The sequence below is a fragment of the Oncorhynchus mykiss genome, chromosome 18 (assembly GCF_013265735.2).
Source record: "Oncorhynchus mykiss isolate Arlee chromosome 18, USDA_OmykA_1.1, whole genome shotgun sequence".
Taxonomy (NCBI): Eukaryota; Metazoa; Chordata; class Actinopteri; order Salmoniformes; family Salmonidae; genus Oncorhynchus; species Oncorhynchus mykiss.
The window spans coordinates 12898740-12923694 of record NC_048582.1 but is presented as its reverse complement, the minus strand read 5'-3'; the positions used below and the strand labels follow the sequence as shown (position 1 = coordinate 12923694).

General features: G+C 44.3%; 2 protein-coding genes across 7 annotated transcripts; both read left to right on the top strand.

Annotated features, from left to right (window-relative positions):
• Nucleotides 1-964: 964 nt before the first annotated feature.
• On the top strand, nucleotides 965-11676 carry LOC110519411 (inactive dual specificity phosphatase 27). Of its 2 annotated transcripts, none has more exons than XM_036951307.1 (6): nucleotides 965-1117; nucleotides 2488-2654; nucleotides 4060-4178; nucleotides 6537-6768; nucleotides 7437-7654; nucleotides 8782-11676. In XM_036951307.1, the coding sequence occupies exons 2-6, from the start codon at nucleotides 2542-2544 to the stop codon at nucleotides 11535-11537; spliced, it is 3438 nt and encodes a 1145-aa protein (XP_036807202.1). In that variant the 5' UTR covers nucleotides 965-1117; nucleotides 2488-2541; the 3' UTR covers nucleotides 11538-11676. The 2 variants fall into 2 exon arrangements, with proteins under 2 accessions (XP_036807202.1, XP_036807203.1); XM_036951308.1 differs by having other exon boundaries at nucleotides 988-1117; nucleotides 2517-2654.
• Nucleotides 11677-12740: 1064 nt separating this feature from the next.
• On the top strand, nucleotides 12741-24904 carry LOC110495512 (POU domain, class 2, transcription factor 1). 5 transcript variants are annotated; one of them, XM_036951330.1, is made up of 13 exons: nucleotides 12741-12891; nucleotides 15977-16039; nucleotides 16323-16405; nucleotides 17049-17240; nucleotides 17353-17461; nucleotides 17553-17641; nucleotides 17771-17947; nucleotides 18247-18388; nucleotides 18534-18688; nucleotides 18866-19112; nucleotides 19997-20231; nucleotides 20330-20400; nucleotides 20616-24904. In XM_036951330.1, exons 1-13 carry the CDS (start codon nucleotides 12846-12848, stop codon nucleotides 20882-20884), a joined length of 1878 nt encoding a protein of 625 aa, XP_036807225.1. In that variant the 5' UTR covers nucleotides 12741-12845; the 3' UTR covers nucleotides 20885-24904. The 5 variants fall into 5 exon arrangements, with proteins under 5 accessions (XP_036807225.1, XP_036807223.1, XP_036807222.1 ...); XM_036951328.1 differs by having other exon boundaries at nucleotides 17353-17479; nucleotides 20330-20388; XM_036951327.1 differs by having other exon boundaries at nucleotides 17353-17479.
• Nucleotides 24905-24955: the final 51 nt, after the last annotated feature.

Genomic DNA, 24955 nt, shown 5'->3' with positions numbered 1-24955 from the left:
TCAAAACATTCAAAGATGTCAATGTAACTAATATGATGAAGGTATGACGTGCACTGTAACTGCCAGATCCTTTTTGTTGTTCTTTTGTTTTACTTTATTTGTACTTCCGTTGTGTTCCTACAATAAAAACAAAGTATATAAAAAAAAATTTAAGACTGTTGGAAAATCATTCCAGGTGAAGCTGGTTGAGAGAATGCCAAGAATGTGCAAAGTTGTCATCAAGGCAAAGGGTGGCTACTTTGAAGAATCTCAAATATAGAATATATTTTGATTCTTTTAACACTTTTTTTGGATACGACATGATTCCAAATGTGTTATTTCATAGTTTTGATTTCTTCACTATCATTCTACAATAGTAAAAATAAAGAAAAACCCTTGAATGAGTAGGTGTGTCCAAACCTTTGACTGGTACTGTATGTGTGTGTGTCTTGGTGTGTGTTAGTGTCTCTGTGTGTGTGTGTTTCTGTGTGTATCTCTGTGTGTGTGTGTGTGTGTGTGTGTGCGTGTCCTGGTGTGTCTCAGTGTGTGTGTGTGTGTCTATGTGTGTGTCTCAGTGTGTGTCTCTGTGTGTCCTTAGGTAGGTGTAAGAGCCCGACCCAGTGACTAGCCTGCATTCTCTCTATATATATATATATTTAGAGCCAGACACATTGTCAGCTGGAGATAACACAGACTGCAGACCCCCTAAATAGAATGACAATCAAACACACACACACACACACACACACACACACACACACACACACACACACACACACACACACACACACACATAATAACAGATTTATAAGACGAATCAGAAGTGCATCCATTGTCCATCTAAATAAACAGATATTTGTGTGTGTTTAACCAATTGCTGCACCTTTGTATCTGGACTTGGCTGGACCCCAGGCTCACAGGATTAATAATGTTCCTCTGAGAGAAGCTGTGGTGATGTCACAGGGGTGTAAGGTGTCAGGGGGAGTGTCCACAAAGGGGTAAGGGTGGGGGAGGGGGTGGCAGATAGGGTTGGGGACTCTCTTATAAGTTTGGTTTAGGTCTCTCTCTCGGCCCCCTACAATCCCACAGTCCCAACGTCCCAACAGTGAAAGGCGGACCACAGCTATAACCAGCTCAGGTAAGAGACAACGTCTGAGGTTAGGTTCACCTTTGTGGGGGGAGGGGTGGTTACGGGACAGAACTGTGGTATCTTCACCCTCTTTTCACTGCTCTGTCACACCACTGGGCCTGAAGGCTCTGTGCAGCTGTCCTTGTTGCTAAAAATAAATACTCAGGCTGACATACACACACACACACAAAACACATACACATATTCATGCTTTCAGTATAATCTCAGATGATTGCAGTTTTTCAGATGTGACAGTAAGTGACTGCCTGTTGACTATCAGTAGGGTTAAGAGTGATGAAGCATACGTACCTCATCATATTTATTGGGTTTATGTGATGAACAGTTGATACAGCCCTTTTCATCTCTCTAGTCTGTCATGATCCACAAATGGAGGCTGTGTGTTTTAGATGTTTATGTGGCTGTGAAGAAATAGCAATCTGTTAGAATGATGCACTTCTTATGAGGCAAGGTTAGGGTTAGGGTTATGGTAATGACAGAGACATTCAGGTTAGGGTTAGGGTTATGGTAATGACAGAGACATTCAGGTTAGGGTTAGGGTTATGGTAATGACAGAGACATTCAGGTTAGGGTTAGGGTTATGGTAATGACAGAGACATTCAGGTTAGGGTTAGGGTTATGGTAATGATAGAGACATTCAGGTTAGGGTTAGGGTTATGGTAATGATAGAGACATTCAGGTTAGGGTTAGGGTTATGGTAATGATAGAGACATTCAGGTTAGGGTTAGGGTTATGGTAATGACAGAGACATTCAGGTTAGCACTTAATGTTATGGTAATGACAGAGACATTCAGGTTAGCACTTAATGTTATGGTAATGATAGAGACATTCAGGTTAGGGTTAGGGTTATGGTAATGATAGAGACATTCAGGTTAGCACTTAATGTTATGGTAATGACAGAGACATTCAGGTTAGCACTTAATGTTATGGTAATGATAGAGACATTCAGGTTAGCACTTAATGTTATGGTAATGATAGAGACATTCAGGTTAGCACTTAATGTTATGGTAATGACAGAGACATTCAGGTTAGGGTTAGGGTTATGGTAATGATAGAGACATTCAGGCTTTAATGTTATGGTAATGACAGAGACATTCAGGTTTCCTTAATGTTATAGTAATGACAGAGACATTCAGGTTTCCTGGAACATCTTTCCAGGATCAAGAACTAGATTTTTTTTGAAAGAGTAATGTCTGCTTTCATAACACATAATTGTGTTTGGGAATCCAGTGAAAACACAGTAACTATCAACCATATTCTGTGTGTATTTGTGTCTGCAATAGTTTGTGTTTTGTCCATTAGTACATTCCTTGAATTCTAATCTGAGCTTGTTTCACCAATGAATTTCCTCTGTGAATCAGAGGAATTTCTGTTTCCCACATCCTTGAAGACAAGAAAGGAAGGATTGCGTTGCCATGGCGTCACCGAGCGAGGGCGATCAGACGGTGCCTGATGGAGAGAGAGAAAAGGAGGCGACTAAGGTCAAATCTATTCAGTCCCACTATCTCCGCTGTCCCTCCCCCAGCAGGTAAGCATACATGGAGACCCACTGTTCTTGTAGTTCTGTAATGGGAAATGACCCACCCAGGGCTGTCACGGCTGTTGAAGGAACTGGACCAAGGTGCAGCGTGGTGAGCGTACATTTTCTCTTTTATTCGAAATGACGCCAAACAAAACAATAAACAATACAAAACAAACCGTGAAGCTTCAGGCTGTGTGCCATTAACAAAGTTAACTTCCCACAAACACAGGTGGGAAAAAGGGTACCTAAGTATGGTTCCCAATCAGAGACAAAGATAGACAGCTGTCCCTGATTGAGAACCATACTGGGTACTTTACTTGTTCTGGGTACCATTGGTTTTGCTTATTAAACTGCTCCGGTTATTACCCAGTTCTGCTCTCCTGCGCCTGACTTCCCTGCAGCCAGTCACACGCCCCTTACAGGAAGACCCATTTGCGACCAAGCTTTAACGTCCTGACTGATGTCTTGAGATGTTGCTTCAATATATCCACATAAATTTCCTTCCTCATGATGCCATCTATTTTGGGAAGTGCGCCAGGCCCTCCTGCAGCAAAGCACCTCCACAACATGATGCTGCCACCCCCATGCTTCACGGTTGGGATGGTGTTCTTCGGCTTGCAAGCGTCCCCCTTTTTCTTCCAAACATAACGATGGTCATTATAGCCAAACAGTTCTATTTTTGTTTCATCAGACCAGAGGACATTTCTCCAAAAAGTATGATCTTTGTCCCCATGTGCAGTTGCAAACCATAGTCTGTCTTTTTTATGATGGTTTTGGCAGGTGGTTTCTTCCTTGTTGAGCGGCCTTTCAGGTTTTGTCTATATAGGACTCGTTTTACTGTGGATATAGATATTTATGTACCTGTTTCCTCCAGCATCTTCACAGGGTCCTTTGCTGTTGTTCTGGGATTGATTTGCACTTTTCGCACCAAAGTACGTTCATCTCTAGGAGACAGAACGCGTCTCCTTCCTGAGCGGTATGGCGGCTGTGTGGTCCAATGGTGTTTATACTTGCGTACTATTGTTTGTACAGATGAATGTGGTACCTTCAGGCGTTTGGAAATTGCTCTCAAGGGTGAACGAGACATGTGGAGGTCTACAATTTATTTCTGAGGTCTTGGCTGATTCCTTTTGATTTTCCCATGATGTCAAGTGAAGAGGCACTGAGTTTGAAGGTAGGCCTTGAAATATATCCACAGGTACACCTCCCAATGACTCAAATGATGTCAGTTAGCCTGTCAGAAGCATCTAAAGCCATGACATAATTTTCTGGAATTTTCCAAGCTGTTTAAATGTCCCAAAAGTGCCAACTCCACCCACCCTGCATGTCAGGCTAAATCAATCACACCCCCCCCCGGTTTGCTTAGTAATTATATTCATATGATTATGACTATGTCTCTATACTTTTGCAGTTTCTCCGTGATCTCTGAGTCCAGATTCTCCGTGATATCAGGGTCGGATGCCGAGAGCATCTATATGGAGCCCATTCACCTGTCCTCAGCTATAGCTGCCAAACAAATCATCAACGAGGGTGAGACACAGATTCATTCCACCAACCACACATAACTCACATGCTGTTTTTTTGCCTTGTGAGTGGATCTGAACATTATGATTTAAAACATCTAAATGAAAGCTTTCATATTGGCAGAATACAATTTTATAAATGCTGTTCACCTAGAGAAGCATGGCTGTCGACAAAGTGAGTGCTTGTGACTATAAGGTTCTATCTAGAAAAAGATGATTCTGAGATAATTGGCTTTGAAGTTCTGAACCCTCATTGGTTTGAATGAGTAGTTTGAACTACTTTTATCTTGTATTCTTTTGAACTTAACATGAATGTAGGTATTTAGACTACTGTATAGGTAGAGAACATTGAACAGAACAAGGCTGTTTCAATAACTACATGTTGACTAAAATACAGATAGAACCTTATAGTCCCAAGCTCTCGATAGGTTAAAGAAAGTTGAAGGGTGGAACCACAAAGAAAGCCGGGGAAAAACAGCCACCACTAGTCCTGTTTGCAGGTTCACCTTATACAGATCAGCTTGGGGCAGCCTAGTGGTTAGAGTGTTGGGCCAGTAACCGAAAGGTTGCTGGATCAAATCCCAGAGCTGACAAGGTAAAAATAACCCCCTGTTCCCTGGTAGGCTGTCATTGTAAATAAGAATTTGCTCTTAACTGACTTGCCTAGTTAAAAAAAATACTGTACTGGTGCCAAGCACATTGCGTGTGCCTGGCTCCACATACATATTGTATTTGTCCCATAGAGATAAAGCTGTGGTTTGTCCCCGAATGGCCAATTTAGCTTAAAAAGCAGTTAAATAATCAATGCTCTATTATCCAATAGGCGGTGTCAGAGGAAAGCCCATACAATTGTCAGACTCCAGTCACCCAAGTCATAGACTAGCAGCACGGCAAGCAGTACCGGAGCACCAAGTCTTAATAGCTTCTACCACCAAGCCATAAGACTGCTGAACAATTAATCAAATGGCCACAGGACTATTACATTGACCCCCCCCCCCCCCCCTCCATTTGTTTTGTACACTGCTGCTACTCGCTGTTTATTATCTATGCATAGTCACTTCACCCCTACCTACATGTACAAATTACGTCAACTAACCTGTACCCCTGCACACTGACTCGGTACCCCCTGTATATAGCCTCGTTATTGTTATTTTATTGTGTTACTTTAAAAAACATTTTTACTTTAGTTTATTTGGAAAATATTTTCTTAACTCTTCTTGAACTGCACTTTTGGATCAGTGGGTCCCACATGGGACGTTTGAGCTAACATAGGCTAATGCGATTAGCATGAGGTTGTAAGTAGCAAGAAAGTTTCTCAGGACATAGACATATCTGATATTGGCAGAGAGCTTAAATTCTTGTTAATCTAACTGCACTGTCCAATTTACAGTAGCAATTACAGTGAAAGAATACCATGCTATTGTTTGAGTAGAGTGCACAGTTTTGAACTTGAAAAGTTATTAATAAACAAATTAGGCACATTTGGGCAGTTTTCATTCAACATTTTGAACAGAAATTCAATGGTTCATTGGATCAGTCTAAAACTTTGCACATACACTGCTGTCATCTAGTGGCCAAAATCTAAATGGAACCTGTGCTGGAATAATACATTATTGCCTTTCTCTTGCATTACCAGATCTAATGTGTTATATTCTCCTACACTCCTTTCACATTTCCACAAACTTCAAAGTGTTTCCTTTCAAATGATATCAAGAATAGCCCTATCCTTGCTTCAGGGCCTCAGCTACAGGCATTTAGATTTGGTTATGTCATTTTAGACAAAAATGTTTTTAAAAAAGGGGCGGATCCTTATGAGGTTTTAAGGGCTTGTAAGTAAGCATTTCATGGTAAAGTCTACACTTGTTGTATTTGGTGCATGTGACAAATAAAGTTTGATTTGATTATACTGTAGCATTAGAGTAATCACCTCTGTCTCTTACCTGAGAATACAATGTGTTCATTATGGCAATATCCAGCTAGGGACGTCCAAGCCATTATCCATAGCTAGACTGTCTGATTGGGGTAATGCGTTCGCCAACACACCACAATTATGCTCCTAACTAACTTTGAATAGGTTACTTTGCTTTCTAACAGTGTGTCCCTGCAGCAGCTGTCTATCCTTAACGGATGCTGTCTGCAAATGTGACATACTCCTGGTATGGTTTGTAAAGACTGACACAGAGGGTGGGGAGTTTTGCAGCACAAAGTTATTTCCTTCAATCTAGCCACTGTCTGTAGCCTACTTACACGTTTAGATGCAATGAATTATGTAATATTGTGGATTAGGCAGTAGGGTGTGTGTGTGTGTGTGTGTGTGTGTGTGTGTGTGTGTGTATCTGAATAGTCTGCTCTTTCCTTTCCTCAGAGCTCCCAAAACGGGGTATCAGGACAGAGAGTACCCCAGACAGCATGTTGGAGACAGCGGAACAGCTGATGGTGGAGGACCTCTACAACCGGGTGAAGGACATGATCGATGACCGCAGCCCCTATAACACCCCCTGTGTGATGGACATCCAGCGGGCCATGGTACAGGACCGCCTGGAGGCCCCCAACAACCCCGTGGACGAGGTGTGGAACAACATATTCATCGCTGAGAAGTGAGTCACTCACTGTGCTGTGGAAGTTACTGTATGCATTACATATCCCCATACACGCATCACACACAAGCACACACACACACACACACACACACATGCTCCGCCCTTCAAAATACAGCGTTATATGCATAGCTCATGGAACATCATTCCAGACAGATTTACCCCCACCTCACTTTCACCATAGACAACTTCACTGAGTGTCAATAGAATGACAGATAGATAGCTGTTCACCTCCTATGGTATAATTAAGCAACAAGGCCCGAGTGGGTGTGGTATATGGTCAATATACCATGGTTAGGGGCTGTTCTTATGCACAACACAACGCAGAGTGCCTGGATACAGCCCTTAGCCGTGGTATATTGGCTATATACTACAAATCCCAGAGGTGCCTTATTGCTATTATAAACTGGTTATCAACGTAATTAGAGCAGTAAAAAGACATGTTTTGTCGTACCCGTGTTATACGATCTGATATACCACGGCTGTCAGCCAGTCAGCCAGTCAGCATTCATCCCTCGAACCACCCAGTTTATAATACTTTGTAAACGAGTCTATTTCGGGTCAGTGTACTTGTCATGGATACTCCATGTCCTTACCAGCCATTTCATAACCGTGACTCTATGACCACAACAACAACAGCGTTGCTTGTTCCTTCCTCTGTTTTGCAGATCTGTGGCTGTCAATAAAGCTCGTCTGAAGCGCATGGGTATCACCCACATCCTGAACGCTGCCCACGGTACCGGGGTCTACACAGGGGAGGCCTTCTACGCTGGCATGAACATCGGCTACATGGGTATCGAGGTAGATGACTTTGCAGAGTCTGACATCTCCCCTCACTTCAGAACCTGCGCTGAGTTCCTGGATGAGGCCCTGTTGACACACAAGGGTGAGTCAGTGTTCTTTTGTGTGTTCTTATTGGTGGATCAAGGCCCAATTCTCAATGTGGTGGGTCACCTCAGACCCTACAGCCTATGCATTTGTAGATCTACCTGGATTTGATTGATGAAAGTAATATGGTGAAACTTCCACCTATCCTACCAGACAGCGAGGGAGAGCTATTACCAGGATATTTAATGGATACGACGTTCATAACGTCTTCTTGTGTGATCTCGTGTTTTTCTCCCATTTCCATGGACCTTGAGTCTGGGCTAACCTGGACATAGTAGAACCAATCTCTGTATTGTTTGCTTTGGCTTAACTGGACTCAGTGATGATGAGGCTTGGAATTCAATCTCTAGACCAATCCAGAGACTACTTGGAGTTCCATCTAGATTCTAGACTAATCTATAGACTACTCCTAATTACTCATCATAACCAGGGGTGGCCGTCAGTCTTATTTTAGGGAGGTCACTCAGAGCCAATGGACAGGGATAGCCTAGCTATATCTGGACTCTGTTTAGGCAGGTGAATCATCTTCTAAAGCTTTTCAACCCCCCCCCCCCCCCCCCCAACTCTAATTAAACCCCAAATAGATTAGATCCACTGACCGCTTGAGTTAAATAAACACTTATTTGTTAAGAATCAGGTTAAATGTCAGGCAGGAGTAACTAGTATTCATGTCATAGGTTTGGGTCTGCGGGGCCTCGCGGTCCTTTCCGCTACAGGGAGGGAGTAGGCAACGTATCACATTTCAAACCTGGCACCTTGGGGGTTATCATATCATGGGTTATGATGTCAGAGTTTATACCTGGGGGGGGGGGGTACAGTGTTTAGGAGTGATACAGTCACAACTGGAAGGGAATACAGCCCTCTGCTGGTTATAGAGTGTCCTTGCAGAGCAGACGTCATGCTGGCTCTACCTGCACATAAAATGTATTAGCCTCCTACAGCTACAGCTGTTATCATCAAACTGGTACCTGATACTTTCAGATTCATGAAATCAGTATTGTCATTTGCTTATCCCTTACGTTGCAAATGTATCTTTAATTAACTACATGTAAACACTGAAAAATAGTTATTTCTTATGTCAAGTGTAACCAATGGGAAGTGTGTTTTTGTCTTCTTCTCCTGCAGGTAAGGTCCTGGTGTCCTCTATGATGGGCGAGAGCCGCTCCGCTGTGCTGGTGGCTGCCTACCTCATGATTTTCCAACACATGACCATCATGGAGGCACTGACCACTCTGAGGAAGAAGCGACCCATCAACCCCAACGAGGGCTTCCTAAAACAGCTGCGTCAGCTTAACGAGACGCTACTAGAGGAGCGTGATGACGATGATGACGACACCCTCAGCCAATGCTCCGTCATCGACGCCCACACTCGCGCCCACCTGTTTGACGACGAAGAGAGCATGATGGGCGTGAAGGCCCACTCCATCATGATGGAGGAGGAGGAGGACAGCCAAAGCGTGATGAGTAGCGTGGCCTCGTCTGCGGCAGCCGCCGCCCTCAGGGACGGTGTTTTTGGAGGGCTGCGGATGGGCCTGGAACGGGCAGAGACAACAGAGGGCCTGGCCCTGCCTGGAAAAGACGCTGGCGACGGTGGGGAGGATGCAGAGGATGGGGATGAAGATGGCATGAGCATGATCCGCGAGTGGCAGAGGAGGAATGAGAAGTACCAGAGCGAAGAGTGGTGGGAGCAACAGCTGATGAGCGAGGCTGGGGACGAGGAGTCTCTCCTGGGGGGCATGCAGGGTCCTGGGGCAACAGAAGACCTGGAGAGCGTGACCAGTGAGGACGTCCAGGCCATGAAAGAGCGCCTGAAGCGGCGCCCGCGGCACTCCCCCTCAGAGTCAGTGTCCACGGCCAGTTGCAGCAGCTACTCTGACCTGTGGAAGCAGCGTCTGAAGGAGATCGAGGAGCAGGCGGCAGCGCGCTACCGCAAGAAGGACGACGACAACAACAGTGAGAGCACGGCGATGGAGGGGATACAAAATAAGAAGCAGACAATCAAGGACGACGTGGAGAGCGTGCTCTCTGACACCAGCTCCATGTACAACTTCTGCAAGAGGAACAAGGAGAACCTAACTCCCCTGGAGCGCTGGAGGGTGAAGAGGATCCAGTTTGGCTGGAATAAGAATGATGAAGGGAGGGATGGGGAGAAAAGAGCCGGGGGTGTATGGGGCAGTGGGGAGCAGGGAGATGGCGATGCTGAGGCCCACACTCCGGCACTGGAGGACGTCAACCTGACAGCCTACCAGACCTGGAAGATGAAACAGGCAAAGCGGCTTGGAGAGGACAACAAGGCAACAAAAGATGACATTGTGGAGATGAGCCGTGGCGAGGACTCGGCCACAGCCAAGAGGAGACAGAGGCGGGAGGAGCTCCTGGAGCGCTCGCGGAAGACACTGGAGGAGAGTCAGTCCATGTGTGGCTGGGAGACGGAGAGCTCCATGAGCGGAAGCACCCTGCCGCTCTCTGCCTTCTTCGCCCAGCCTGACGGCTCACAAGCCGGACGTGTTGCCAATGATGACAACATGTCCATGCTGAGTGGCAGGTCTTCTGTATCCCAAGCCCGCAGCACCAGATCTCAGGCCTCTATGGGCTCAGGAATTCCACAGGGCATTCCCCAAGTCCCCATGATCCCTGTGCCCACAATGCAGGGACCTGGTGGGGAGCCCATGGTCGACCTGTCCAGCATTCAGAACTGGATCGCCAATGTGGTGTCCGAGACCCTCATCCAGAAGGAGCGTGAGATGAGCCTCCCCCCGTCCCAGGCTGGATCGGTGCTAAGTTTCGGTGGGACATCTAGTGTGTTAGGGCCAGCAAGACGTGGCTTGGACGATGACAAGGCTTCTATGCTGAGTGGAGCGTCCTATTCGAGCTCGCTGGCTCATCACGGTGTCAGTGCTGGCAGGGCCGAGTCTGTGCTCTCTGGTAGAAGTGCTGCTTCTTCTACCAGTAATCTCTCCAGCATCTCCGGTCTGGGCTCCCGCAGGAGCAAGATCACCACCACCAGCGTGCCCCTCTACAGCCTTTTTGCGGACCAGGTCAACCTACAGAAGCTGGACTCCATGGACAAGCAGATGCAGTCGGAGATGAGGAACAAGATGGCCTGCTACGGGGTGAAGAAGATTGTCGAAGATAACAAGCGCAGCACACTCTACAAGAAGAAGAAGCCCAAGGACGAGGGCGAAGAGGAGGAAGAGAAGGAGGATGACTATTTAACAGGAAAGATAAAGACGTCTCTCCCACCTGCACCAGAGAAAAAGAAAGCACCTACGCGAAGCTATGGCCTTTCGGGCTGCCTAAATCTCTCCACCGCTCTGGAGAAAGAAAAGAACACCAGTGTTGATGATTGGCTAACCAACGTCATGCCTCCTTCAAGGAAACCAGCGTCCTATAGTGCAGAAGACGAGACTGATCCAGGGCCATCTGCCTCCGTGTATAACTTCGGGGGTCAGAGGGACTCGTCTGAGGAGGAAGACGAAGAGGAGGAGTATGAAGTCGCATCCAGATATCGCTCCAGATTCCAGGCAGACACAGAGTCACGTGTACTTGGCAAATTCTCTTCCAACAGCGTGGATTCCAGCAGCTACAGGACTAGAAGATCCTACACAGCCACTGAGGAAGAGGAGGAAGATGAGGAGAGTTATACATCGAAGAGGAAGTTTACTCATCACTCACAATATGAGAGTGGAGGGGAGACGGAGGGGAGGATAGAAAGGAAGGAAGAAAAGGAAGAGGAAGAAGATGTCGACAGATTCCTCAGCGATCTTAGGCAGAGGTCTCGGGCTCGGGCTGAGGCAGAAATGCAGGACGATGACATCGTTGCAGCTTGGAGGGCACAACAAGAATCCAAGTCAAATGGTTACAGAAGCAGTGACTCTTAACCAATCAAAGACAGTGTCACACTTACAGTAGGAAAGAAACTCAATCCAATGTTAATATGTTTCTTCAGCTAATAAATTAAAATTGCACACTTGCTACACAAGCCGCCTTTCTTAGAACATCGCTTGTGGTCTTTTTATTTTCAGAAGTGGGGTGACCTTTATAATTATATAGGTAGTTGTTATAGATCATTCTGACATGTAAATACTCATCTAAATCAAATATCTAAGCTTTATTATAATGGAAAAGGGAAAATGTGCACTTTGCTTTCTAAACTCAAACGAGTTTATTTCTCATAGTCAATTTTATAATCAAATGGACGCAAAATATGAATATTTAAATATTGCCTCAGCCTAACTGCATTGCTTGTGCAGTGCAAGTAGAGTAACACACGTCTGCTGTTTGTTGCATTGATTGTAAAATGCAACAACTAACCTACAAAACAATCTAAACTAGATTACTGTTCAAGACAAAATATTTATGCTGTACAATTTTTGGAGCACAAACGCGATCCATTTCAAAGCATTTATAATTGCAATAAATGTTAAAGCAATTATCTGGTTGTTTTATTTTATTTTTTATCTCATTCCTCATGCCTAAGGACACTGACCTGGATTCTAGTTGATCACATCTTTAACGAAAACATGAGACAGAGTTAGAAGAATAGAAGACAGAATAAAAGGAAGTATGATAATCAAATCGCATAGCACTTAACATTGTAAGGGGAACTCAACATATTCATCTCTACTGAACTGGGTGCTTTTTATCACAATATTTTACCCCATACATACTATCTACTTGTTATATTATGGATAGAAGACTACACTTTGACACGGCAGTCAATATCCTATTGAGCGTATGTCTAGCCCTACAAGTATGGGCATGTACTGTATGCACTCGCACAGTTCAAGCCAGAAGACATACACGCGCGCAAATAACATAGTCAATGCTACTATTCCACTTTGCGAAAGAAAAACATGTCATTACTACTCTCTGCCATGGTTTATTTGTAGTGGTGTTATTGTCTCAATTGATGCCAGGTGAGTGTTAGGCTAGTGACTAGATGAACATGCTAGACGGGCAAAAGTTTTTTTAAAAGTATATGCAGAACTGAGCTAGAACAGACGATATCTGTTCTAAAACTAATTGTAGGATTATGTGGTTAGTCGGGTCTAAGTGTTTAAAATCGTGTTTGAGGTTTTTGAAGCGCTGTAGGCCTACTTCCGTCGGTTCTAGCGTGGTCAAATAGTGACGACCTGGGTGGGAGGGCTTCTATAGTTGACTGAATGCATTTGTTTTAAATATTCAATATGGCTGACGGAGGAGTAATGAGCCAATATGAAAGTTCAGGACCAGGTAATCATTACTACATTTTACATATTCATTTGCAGATTATATTTTATTAGGTCTGACTCCGTGACAAATAAACGAAAAGACCAGCACCATATGGTTGCTCTAGTTTACAATCTTACCCGGCGCGTGTAGGAGGAAAAAAGCTGACCAGGATTGTTGTTGTCGTTCGAGGAGAAGACATTCCCTCCTTTGTGTGGTGCGCGTTCCATATTCATAGCCAAAAGTCACAGCGATTTAACATATTTTATCTGTAATCGGCAACGCTGTTGAGTTGTTTGCTCTAGCTATTTAACTCCTTTAATAAAAATTGTAATGGAACATAGCTACAGAAAAAAAGGCAATAGTTAACGAGCTAGCTTCGCTTGCATGGACACTAGCTAGCAAATAGCACGAAGTAACACTAGCTAACTAGCAGCTAGCTACATTTTGCATATTCATTTATCTCAGAAGTATGTTTAGAATTAATTTGAAAGAATCTAGCGAGGATTTGATACAACAATTGCAGTAAATCTAATAATAGTAAATCTATTATTTGCAATGCAGTGGGGGGGTTACCGCTAGGAGGAGATCACTTATTTTCATTACTAGCTGGCTACAGTAACTTGACTGTAGCAATGAACACAGTCAACGTTATGGGTACTGTATCAATGAGATCGCACCGACGAAAACCAAAAAAATCCATGGAAACGTTGACATCTTTATTGCGTAGTTCTCCTAACTTCTCTTCGACATTTGAATGAAAACTTTTTGATAAAATGTTAAACAGCTTGGAGTGGAGTTTGCCACCACGTTTGTAACTCTGGTTACAGGCAAGTAAGTACCTGTTCCAGGCCAAGGTCACAGACTAGCTATCAGGTTGAATACTTTTTGTGCAAAGAGGGCTACTGTTCCCAACTGGTTTGTTCTGTTTGCTAGTGAAAGCAGACTGAAATTGAAATGGCCAAGTTTGTCATTGTTTGTGTCTTCCCCGCTAGGCATGCCAGTGGAATAACTTTTATAGTTGTACTAGCTCAGCCTATGTTTTCTGAAGAGTAAATGTGACACAGTTGGGTAAAGAGACCCCTCCTTAGCCACCCCACGGTGTACTAGTAGTACTAGAGGTTGATGGAAGAACAAGGTCTTCTGTGGATCTCATGTAACTACTCCTCACATAGGCTATCCATCAGTTAGTCTCTTTGAAAACAATCACATTTTTGACTTAGCCTATTCCTTTCACATTTTTCCTTTTACTACCGTCTAGTCCTGTAGTCGTCTACCTGAAGGTAAACGACTTCTGATAGAATGTTACAGTGTCGTAAAGCCCTGCGGTCAAGGCCTCCAATGGTCAGGAGGAATCTTATGCAGTATTTTTCAGCTCCAATTTGACAGAATATGATCGATGTTTTGCATATTTTGGATGTCTGTTATTTGAATACGCTGAATTTTCATTTTCTCTGCCATCTCCTCTCTCTGCCCCCTCTCTCCTGTGCGCTCTCTCTCCCTTATCTACTTTGCATTATGCATTTGGGCTTTCAATAACATGAAAGCATAATTCATTGCTAATCTGAAATTCTATTAATTGAATGATTTGCATAATGCATTGTGTGCCAATTAGGTTTATGGAACTCAAGGCTCTTATCCACAACTGTCTGCTGAAGCTCAAACATTTTCAGTGTAGGCCTACAGCCATCAGTCTCGTATACAAATTCAATGTCATATGTTTTGTTTTGGAGATTTGCCATTGAAGAGAAGGCCATGATAAGGGTTTGCGTAGTCCTACACTCACTCACGCCTTCATGTCTTGGATTTGGAAACAAAGTTTACTATCAGTTTGCTTTCAAATGGCAAAGTGGGGCCTACAGCTTGGAAGTAATTTATCCCCCTCGCCCTCAAATTATAAGAGTTGCGAGGGAGAGAGTGCGCACAAGAGTGAACTTATTTGGCACATGCCACGTACTCCTTAAAAGCTATCCAATTAATATGCAAATTAGCTAATAAATATTTATAGAGATTTTTTGAATTATGCAGAAAGCTTTCGGAGCTCTGTGTGAAATGAATTGCTCTCCGCAACTTCAAAGCACACGCCTTGGCTTAATGAGAAACGGGGGGCTGAATTTGCATACGGCTCTAATCAGCTGAATACTGATTACGCTGCTTCGTTATGGGCGCTACGCTGCCAGCTGCACTCTTTGTTTCTGTTCCATTCCACAGGGAGGGAGAGAGCGAGAGAGAAAATGAGGAGAAAAAGACAGGAATACTGTTTTGCCACACTCTTGTTGATTTGTTTCAGTGAGAGAGGCGGTGTGCCGAGCAGCTAGTTGTTACAGTGAGAGAGGCGGTGTGCCGAGCAGCTAGTTGTTACAGTGAGAGAGGCGGTGTGCTGAGCAGCTAGTTGTTACAGTGAGATAGGCGGTGTGCTGAGCAGCTAGTTGTTACAGTGAGAGAGGCGGTGTGCTGAGCAGCTAGTTGTTACAGTGAGAGAGGCGGTGTGCTGAGCAGCTAGTTGTTACAGTGAGAGAGGCGGTGTGCTGAGCAGCTAGTTGTTACAGTGAGAGAGGCGGTGTGCCGAGCAGCTAGTTGTTACAGTGAGAGAGGCGGTGTGCCGAGCAGCTAGTTGTTACAGTGAGCGAGAGAGAACACTAGACGGATCTCCTCCTGTTGTGTCCTGTTTAACACACCTGGCTGTGCCAGTCTTCTGGGTTCTGATTGCTCCTGGTCAGTGGGCCCAACTGAGCGGGGTCAGTGCCAGCTGGCCTGGATGGCACGCCGGTGATGCCACAGACTGTGGACTCTGCAATAGCCGGTGAGCAGAGCAGTGTGAGAGATCTGTTCCAATATCCACACTAACATACCACATACCACTTGAATGAAGCAATGTTTTGGGTTTGGATACAGTGCTATTCAATTGGTATGCTAGTAGTATGGGTATTGGACCGCGTGTCATGACAATAGAGTATTCCAGAACACCTGTGATGGTTTGTGGAATTCTACACTTGTTGATCCTTTGAATTTGCCATTTTCTTTTGTTTTCTGAAGGCATAAATTGAATTGTCATGTGCTGTTTCCGAGCCGTCTGGTTTACAAGCTTCTATTTTCCTCTCTGTTTCAGACGCGATAATCAACCTGTCAGTGTCCAGTAAAAGCACCATGGAGAACGGGGACATGGTCAAAGGTGAGTCTCTACAGCCTTTCTTTGACTACAGCTAGAGCCTTTAGTATGTCATGGAATATGTGTTTCTTGGAATGAGCTTGGCCGTCTTTATATATTATGGCCTGTTTAATTTCCATCACAGAAAATGTAGTCCTGAACTGACTTGAGGTTCGATGGTGTTGTCCTCGGTGCTGTACTGTGGTAACAGAGTAGTAACAACTTTGAGTCTGTATATTTGGTCCAATGTAAAGATGTATGTTGGAGGATTTTGACTGTGTTGTTCTGACTGACCTCCCGTCTCTAGGCGTGCTGACCAATGGCCGGGACTCTCAGAAGCAGACGGTCATGTCCCTCACCAACGCACAGTCACAGGCTCTGCTGCAACAGGTAACACACACACACTCCCACGCATTACTCATATTCTTCTTCTTATTTTTTAACAAAAGCCAGAAATGCTAATTTGCATACTTTTAGTCTCTAATACTCTACACGCCATCAGTCAGTTAGCTCCATAGCCAACGTGATGCTAACACCAAGGCAAGACGGATAAGATCCCGTCCCCATGGCTACTCAAGGGGTCCATTCATTGCGTCCAGTGTTGCCATGGTGACACCTTTAGCCCGCTACCCTGGCGCCAGCTTGGAACTAGCCGTTAAAATGGAAGTACAGCAGCCTGCTGCCTGGCATGCCTCCTCTCGCTGAAACAAAAAACCAGCGCGCTGTCTGCTGCATGCTAATTAGCCCACTCCAACTGTCGCTTAGAAACAGGTGGGGGTGGATATGCAAATGTATGCCAATTTACATGTGCCTCATAACCAGTCTTTGATTATAATACTCCCACCTTCTCTCTGCAGTCATATCCCCATAGGTCGCACTGGCTTTTTATAATTTAAAAGTAGTAGGGTTTAAGCCACAGATTAAATCTCTGATACACACGTACATGCCCCCTTTTATCTCTCTTACTCACACACACACTCTCTCCTTCAATCTCTTCTCTTGTCTCTCTCCCTGTTTGTGTTTGTTTGTGTAGTTGACCTTGTCTCCAGCGCAGCAGCAGCTGTTTCTCCAGCAGGCTCAGGCCCAGCTCCTTGCAGCAGCCGTTCAGCAGCACTCCGCCAGCCAGGCCCAGAACAGCAGCACCACGGGGGCCGCCATCTCTGCCTCCGCAGCCACCCCCATCACCACCCAACTACCACTGTCCCAGCCTATACACATCACTCCTGTAAGAGATCTACTGTAGTGTTATATACTCACTCACACACAGTGACTCATACTTGTCTAACACAGGCTCCTCTCTCTCTCTCTCTCTCTCTCTCTCTCTCTCTCTCTCTCAGCTCCAGCAGCAGGGCCTGCAGCAGTTTGTGTTGGTCCAGCCAGGTCATTCCATGGCCACCCAGCTACAGCCTCAGTTCTTCATCTCCCAGACTCCACAGGGACAGCCCAGTATGTTTCAGTATCATAGTAAGCTATACACCAGCACCTGAAGTAGTTTCATGTTTCAGGACCTTTCACTAAACCATCTCTCATTTGACAGATCTTTTGCAAGCCCAAAATCTTCTCACTCAACTACCTCAGAGCCAAGCCAACCTCCTACAGACTCCAACTATCACAATTGCCCCACAGGTCAGGGGAAACACACTTTTTCACAATAGCCTAATTGTTAGTGGCTGTGGGTTGTTTCAGGACAGGAACACAGACCATGCACATCTCTCTAATCTTCCTCCCTCTATCTTTCTCTCCTATCGCACACAGCCGGCCGCTCCCACGCGGACCGTAACTGCCACCCCTGGCCAGCTCCTCATCCACAGCCAGACCCCGCCCCCTAAGGGTCTGGGCACGCCCACTCTGGAGGATGCCAATGATCTGGAGGAGCTGGAGATTTTCTCCAAGGCCTTCAAACAGAGGAGGATCAGACTGGGCTTTACACAGGTATGGCCCAGGGACTCTGGACTGGTTTCCGCTGTAATACGCTCATAATAGATTCAATTTTATTTTTTGTGTTTGTGATAAATTATTTAATCCAAAACTGATTTTCTTCCCTCCATTATTTTGCCATAGAAACAAGATATGAAAGAGTTCCAGGGATTGCATTTATATTGTACTTGAGCTTTTTTTCCTAAATACTCAGTGCTTCAAACTACGTTTTTAAGGAAGGGAACTCACCCTATATACTACCAACCTGGTTGATGTCAGTCTTACTTTCCCTGCCCCCTCTCTTCTCCCTCCAGGGTGACGTGGGGCTGGCCATGGGGAAGCTGTATGGTAATGACTTCAGCCAGACCACCATCTCCCGCTTTGAAGCACTCAACCTGAGCTTCAAGAACATGTGTAAGCTGAAACCGCTGCTGGAGAAGTGGCTCAACGACGCAGGTAGGTCCTCATAAGGGAGGTGTGTGTGTTATTTACATTTTTTAAAATGCTGTCATTGTGTACATTTTTATATTTGGGTAGTGTATCTGTGAGTTTTTCTCCCTCTGTGTTTTCTGACCCACTCTCCTTGTCCCCCTGGCTGCAGAGAATGTGAGCTCAGAGTCCAGCCCCAGCCTCAGTCCCCTGGGCTCTGGTCACGGGTCACCCAGCCTGGCGTCTGACCTCAATAGCCGGCGCCGCAAGAAGAGGACCAGCATCGACACCAACATCCGTGTGGCCCTGGAGAAGAGCTTCCTCCAGGTAAGACCTGGTTCTAACAAAGAGGATTGTACCTGTTCAGACGAGATTTAGATGCCTTTTAGAAGAGCTCGACCCAAATAAGGGATGTTTGACTGTAGTCGGGGTGTCTACAGACCACAGCCAGCACTAGGTGTCTACTTTCCCTCACTGAATCTGGTGCTCTTTGTCCCCTTGCAGCAAAACCAGAAGCCGTCGTCAGACGAGATCTCCCTGATAGCAGACCAGCTGAACATGGAGAAGGAGGTGATCCGGGTGTGGTTCTGTAACCGCCGGCAGAAGGAGAAGAGGATCAACCCTCCCAGCAGCTCAGCTTTCCAGAAGTCCATCTTCTCGTCCCCTACTACTGCCAGCCTGGTGAACACTGTACCCCAGACCACTGTGACTGTCACCCCCTCTCTGCCTGTCACCAGCTTCAGCCTCACAGGTACGTGTGTATTTTTCTAGTCTTGGGTGTACTCGTCTGATCTTTCATTGATAGTTTCTGTTTTGGCAAAGCCCAAAGAGGGCTTCACCGTCTAGTGGAAGTGTGTCCTCTGCATCTCTATGGGTCCATATACGTGCAGGCTATAACCACAACTGATAGCTGATGTTTGGCTTACATTATATATGGCTAATTAAGCAGCCCATATACTGTATAGTGCAGCACTTGTAGACTGACACAGGAAGGCAGCGCCACGGATGAAAGGAGAAACTAGTGATCAAAGCCGAGGTAGTAAGTAGAGCGAGCTGCTCGCCTTCCTCTCTCCCACAGTCAAACTGAGCTTTTGAGATATTTTTCATGAAAGTAACGCAAAGTAATATAAACCGTTACTTTTGTTAAATGTAATGAGTAATATTACTTTTTCAAGTAACTAACCCCAACACTGATGGGTAGTAGCAGTTCCGCATTAGTTTATCCAGACTAAGATCGTGGGAATTGCCAGGGACCTCACGATACCATATTATCACCATACTTAGGTGCCGATAGCATATGTATTGCGTTAAGTGCTGAAAACAAATTGGCTTCCTATTTAAATAGAAGATGGAGAACAAGCATTTCACAACATCTATTAAACACGTGTATGTGACAAACTAAATTTGATTTGAAGCTATGAAGGAAAAATAGTGGTGGTACAGCAAACTAGCGCAAAAAATATATTATCAAAACGATACGATATGCCGTCAAAAATAATATCCAGACTAACTATTGATAGTTTTTTTCCCTCATCGTTGAAGGTGATGCAGACTTGTCTTTTGTCCTGTAGCTATTTATTTGATGTTGATAGTATATTATTTATACGGTGTAATGTTGACCATCCTGTGTTCTAGACAGGACCCTGGTGCCAGCCACCGGCAACACAGCATCCGTCATCTCCAGCACCCCTACAGTCCCCTCTATGTCCCTCACACCCTCCTCCTCCGTGACAACCATGTCACAGCCAGCCGTTACCATGACGCAGGCGGGGCAAATGCTCTACAGCAACGGCGGGGGTCTGGCTGCAATGGCGGCTGCAGCGGCGGGAATCAGCCCGGGTCTCATGCCCTCGTCGCAGTTCAACACAGGGTGAGGCTCACACAGACACAAAGTGCTGTTTCCACTCGGTATCTAAGTGAAAAAGATGTGCTGTCCATTATCACATAAGTGACTCATTGCTCCTCCAGGGGGGCCTTACTGAACCTAACTACTGCAGGTTTTGGAGGAGCACTAGCCACCATCCAAGGTGTGTTGAGTGGCAAGTACACCCTGCTACTATGCACCTTTATATACATACTTAAATATGCATTTAATGTGTCTTTTCTGGCTTGTTTAAAAGTCACTAGAGCTCTGATAGGGTTGTTTTGGTTACAAGAAGGGATGTGGAACCCTTGCTTTCTCTTGTCTTATCAGGGAGAAATGATCCCCAGTCACTATGCTAGTCTAACCTTCCCTTTTCCTCCTTCCTCACAGCTCTGGCCTCCAGCGGGTCCTTCCCCATCACCACCCTGGACGGGAATGGGAACCTGCTATTTGCCAACACCAGCATGTCTGGCTCCGCCCCTAGCATGGTGAACACGCCACTCTTCCTGAACCCCCAGAGCCTGTCCTTATTGGGTAGTAACCCTGTCAGCTTTATCCCTGCCAGTGCCCTCAGCCTGCAACTCACCGCTGGCACCAACACCATCACCACGGCAACTACACCAGTCAACACCATCGTCAGAGCCTCTAAGGCCCAATGAATGAACTCGCGGGGCGGGTCGCTCCCCATTTCTTCCTCTTCATTGGTCGTTATTTAATCTTTGTTCTTTTTGCTACCACCAAAAAGTTGTTGTTGGAAAAATATTCTTAAGATGTTTTCCTCCCTATCTCTGCCACAAGGGGGCCTAACGGTCCTTTCAAAGATTGATTGAGATTTGGCAATAGAATCTCTTTTTCCTCAGAACTGCTTCTAAAACCAAAAATGTGCGTTTGATTTTATTTTGCTGAGTATTGAATGAAACTGACTTGGTTTAACTTCTAGAGAGATCTCATGATGATCTGTGTGTTAGGTTCTCTAATTTTAAGTTTTACCTGAGGGCGTGTTGTACAGGCCTGGACCGTTGACATCAGATTTACAACTAAAGATTAGATTTCTCTGCTTGTTTTCCCATGTGACCTAAAATGTTCTTTGTGCGGTTAGTTGTGTGCTCTGATATTTGCCGTTTGTACATTTTTCAAAACTTTTATTAAAAGTTTTGTTGCTTTAACATGTTTTTCAACATAGTTCCAACTCTTTAAAAAGAATCACTAGGCCGTGAGAGAGCCTGGGTGCAGGCTTGCTATGGAAGAGCTTTACTGCAGTCTCTGGGAAGAGTTACAAACAGTGGACTTCAAGAGAACTTGGAATGTCCTTTATCCAACCTTTTATCCAACCAAAAAATATTATAGAGCTAAGTCTAGTACACTATTATCATCACCCTAGCGTAATGTAGCGTAGGGATTTATCTAATGGACCTCTCCAGAGCGGGAGAGATTAATGCAATATTTTGAAGGGGACTTTCCAAAGACTAACAAAGATGTTTCTCTCTGATATTCTCCTCCCTTATGCCGAGGTCTATAGAAGACAGGCAGCATACCAAAAAGAGTGTCTGGAGAAGGTAGGGTAAGGTGTCAGTAGTATAGTGGGGTTGCATGGCCCATACTGAATCTGCCTTGGATTACATGAGTTCAAGAAGGTATTTACAAGAGTAATGATCTTGAAGTAATTCTCAGGACAGCCATTTCCCAGTGAGTCACTGCATGTACAAGTTAAAGGAGATTGTCCAGGTCTGGCCTTCTCTGAGCTTATTCTTTCTCGTAAAACCAAATATGCTGCCACTAGAGCCCCGGGTACTGCATTCAGTACTGACTCAACATAATATATTGAAATACCTCAGCAGCAAGAAAACAATATAGTCAAGCAAAACTGAAACCATAAATTCTAAGAATGTAGATATGTTGACCTGTCTTTTTGTTGCTTTGCTGTACGTTTGAAATGGTGACGACAGCAGAGAATCATATCTTGATACACAACATGAGCTGACTCCACATGCACTGTAACTGCAGTGTCCAGTACTACTGCTATTATTATGTCATGTATTCACCCAAATGGTACTTTATTCTTGTCTGATCCTACATACCAAAGCATTAGCGTTCTCATTTTGTAGCTGGTTTGATGGGTAGATCTTCTTTTCTTGGTGGTGTGTGTTTGTTCTGGGGGTTTCCTGCAAAGCCTTATGGGAAATGTAGTTGTATCTCTGCTTGAGTCTTTTTGTTGTGGGTTTGCTCTGCTATATTGAGAAGTTTTTGAAATATGTATCCGAGGGCCATTTTTACTTTACGTCTAGCGCTCGATATTCACATGCAAGTAATATATATATACATGAAATATTCCTGTTTTCTATCTGAACTAGTAGGTTCTTGTAATTGAATGTAGTGCATTATCTTTAACATCCTCTGTAGGATAGAAATGTTTAAGTGTGACTCTGGACCAAAGTAAACCACAGGGTGTGGACTGATCTGTTTCTGGCCTGTTGACTTGCAGTTTAATGATTTGATTTGACAACTTTTAAAATCCATGATTTTTTTTGTTTGACCTGGCAACAGATACACATACCAAACTGAGGATATAAACACAAAGTCCAAATGCTTGTTTCCATTATGGCCCTCTTGTAACTAAGGAAATGTACTGCGTTCTGTTTTTTACTTTTGTGTTGTGTGATGTTTTATCAAAAACATGTAAAGCCAGAAGTTTTCACAATGTGTACTTTTCATGCCTTTATGTTTACATCACAAGGGAGAAAATGTTTTATTTTGTGGCCTTAATGGATGGGATATATGGTATCTGCAGACTACTACTGCTTGTTAATGCAGGTTAGAAAACCTGTTTTTAAAACTTTACTGACATCCTAACTGATGGTTCCAGTCTTGGGGGGGGGGGGGGGGCAGGCTGTCTAGTGCTGGGTTCATCTGGGACTGTTGGACCTATTCAACACCAGGAGGCAGCATCTCAAAAGAAACCAAAGACATAACGCTCTACCACACACACACACTTAGATCAGTGGTGCTGCTGTCCTTTGTAGTCGCTTTACCTGAATGTTGTGCAGTTAGTCATCACATCTCTTACACATTGTCTTAGTTTTATTTGTACGCCAAGTAATGCAGGGGTCGGCAACATACGGCCAGAGGAAAAAAACACTCCAGGAAACTTAACGTTTACAACTTTAAATTATAATGGACCTTTTACGTTTTAAAATAACTGCCCTTTTTCTGGCACACAAATTGCTTTTGCCCGAACAAATCGGCCCCCAAAAAAGTGCGGCCCTCCGCTGAATTTTGAAATCCCGATGTGAGTCTAAATGATTGCCCACCCCTTAACATCTGCTTGTTTTGTTGCTACGTCAAGTAGAGGGCAGATATTTTCCTCCAGCTGTATTCCAAAGTAAATGTTTCATCTACACAAATACCAAAGAATACTCTGGCTGGGATTCAATCGATCGCAGGGTTATAGGCGTTGTGGCTTTTAAAGGCACTTTCTGATTGAGCTGAACATATGCAGCATTTATCGTGAATGGGACCTCTGCAAAAGCAGGGAACATTGCCTTTAAAATACGTAATACCTTTATAACCTAGGACCGGATTGAATCCCGACCTCTGACGGTCTTTCCCACTCTCTTCACGCTTCCCTTTCTACTCCCGTCCCTACAGCGGATTTATACTGTAGTAGACCGATACAGAACCAAGCACTGGCATCCAAAGCGCAATGTATATTATGGTACATTTCAGGGAAGATATCTTCAAGCAGAAAATGTGTTTTGAAAAGAGCTTAATTGTTTTTTTTCTCATTCAGTATGGATGTCAATGCAGAATGATCTTACTGTTGGTAGATGGTCAAATGTAAGGTATTTTTGTATGTTTTAGGATTCACTGCCTGTGTATTGTGATTTAATACTTTTTTTTAACAAAAAAAAGAAAACGTGTAGTCCTGCATATCTTTTTCTAACACCCACACAGTTGGGTAGGTTACTTTCTAAATGTAATCCGCTACTAGTTATCTGAAATTGTAAACAGTTAACTTAGATTACTCAGTAACAATCTGATTACTTTTAGATTACTTTCCCCTTAAGAGGCATTAGAAGTTGACAAAAATGATCCAAACACATTTGTGTCATAGTGGTCTCTGACTTGTGGTCAGACTCGCTCAGGGGAAATAAACGTAAATGCTTTTCAATGCCTAATTTAATGTAATTGATAAAACAGAAAGGTGTCAATGTAACATTTTTGTAAACCAAGAAGTACTCATCTAGTTTTTCAAAAGTATAATCTGATTACAAGATTTTTTCTGATAACATAACGGATTACAGTACACCACTCCAAATCTGGTCCCTACTTCCTCCTGTCTCGTTTAGTGAGGTAGCAGTTGTCACACTAACACTAGGTGGTGACACCCATGGTTGTGGCAATGCAAGGTGTGATGTCACTACTTGGCAGACTACATAGATGATGAACACACCCACTCAACAGTATACTAGCTTACTACTGCTATATCAACTACTATCACGCCACACTGTTGTCACGGGAACAACGTAGGGAGACCGTGGTCGTTTAGCTATGTCCCATCTTGTCGACCTGTTTGTCTGCTGTATTTGGGGGATTACGTTTTTTTTTTTACTTACAAATGTATATGAAAAATCTCTTACTGTAACTTTGTTATAAACATCATTAAAAGTAGTAACATTGTTGCCATTGTGTCTCTCCTTTGCAGAAGAAAAGGACAAACCTGATAATCAGAT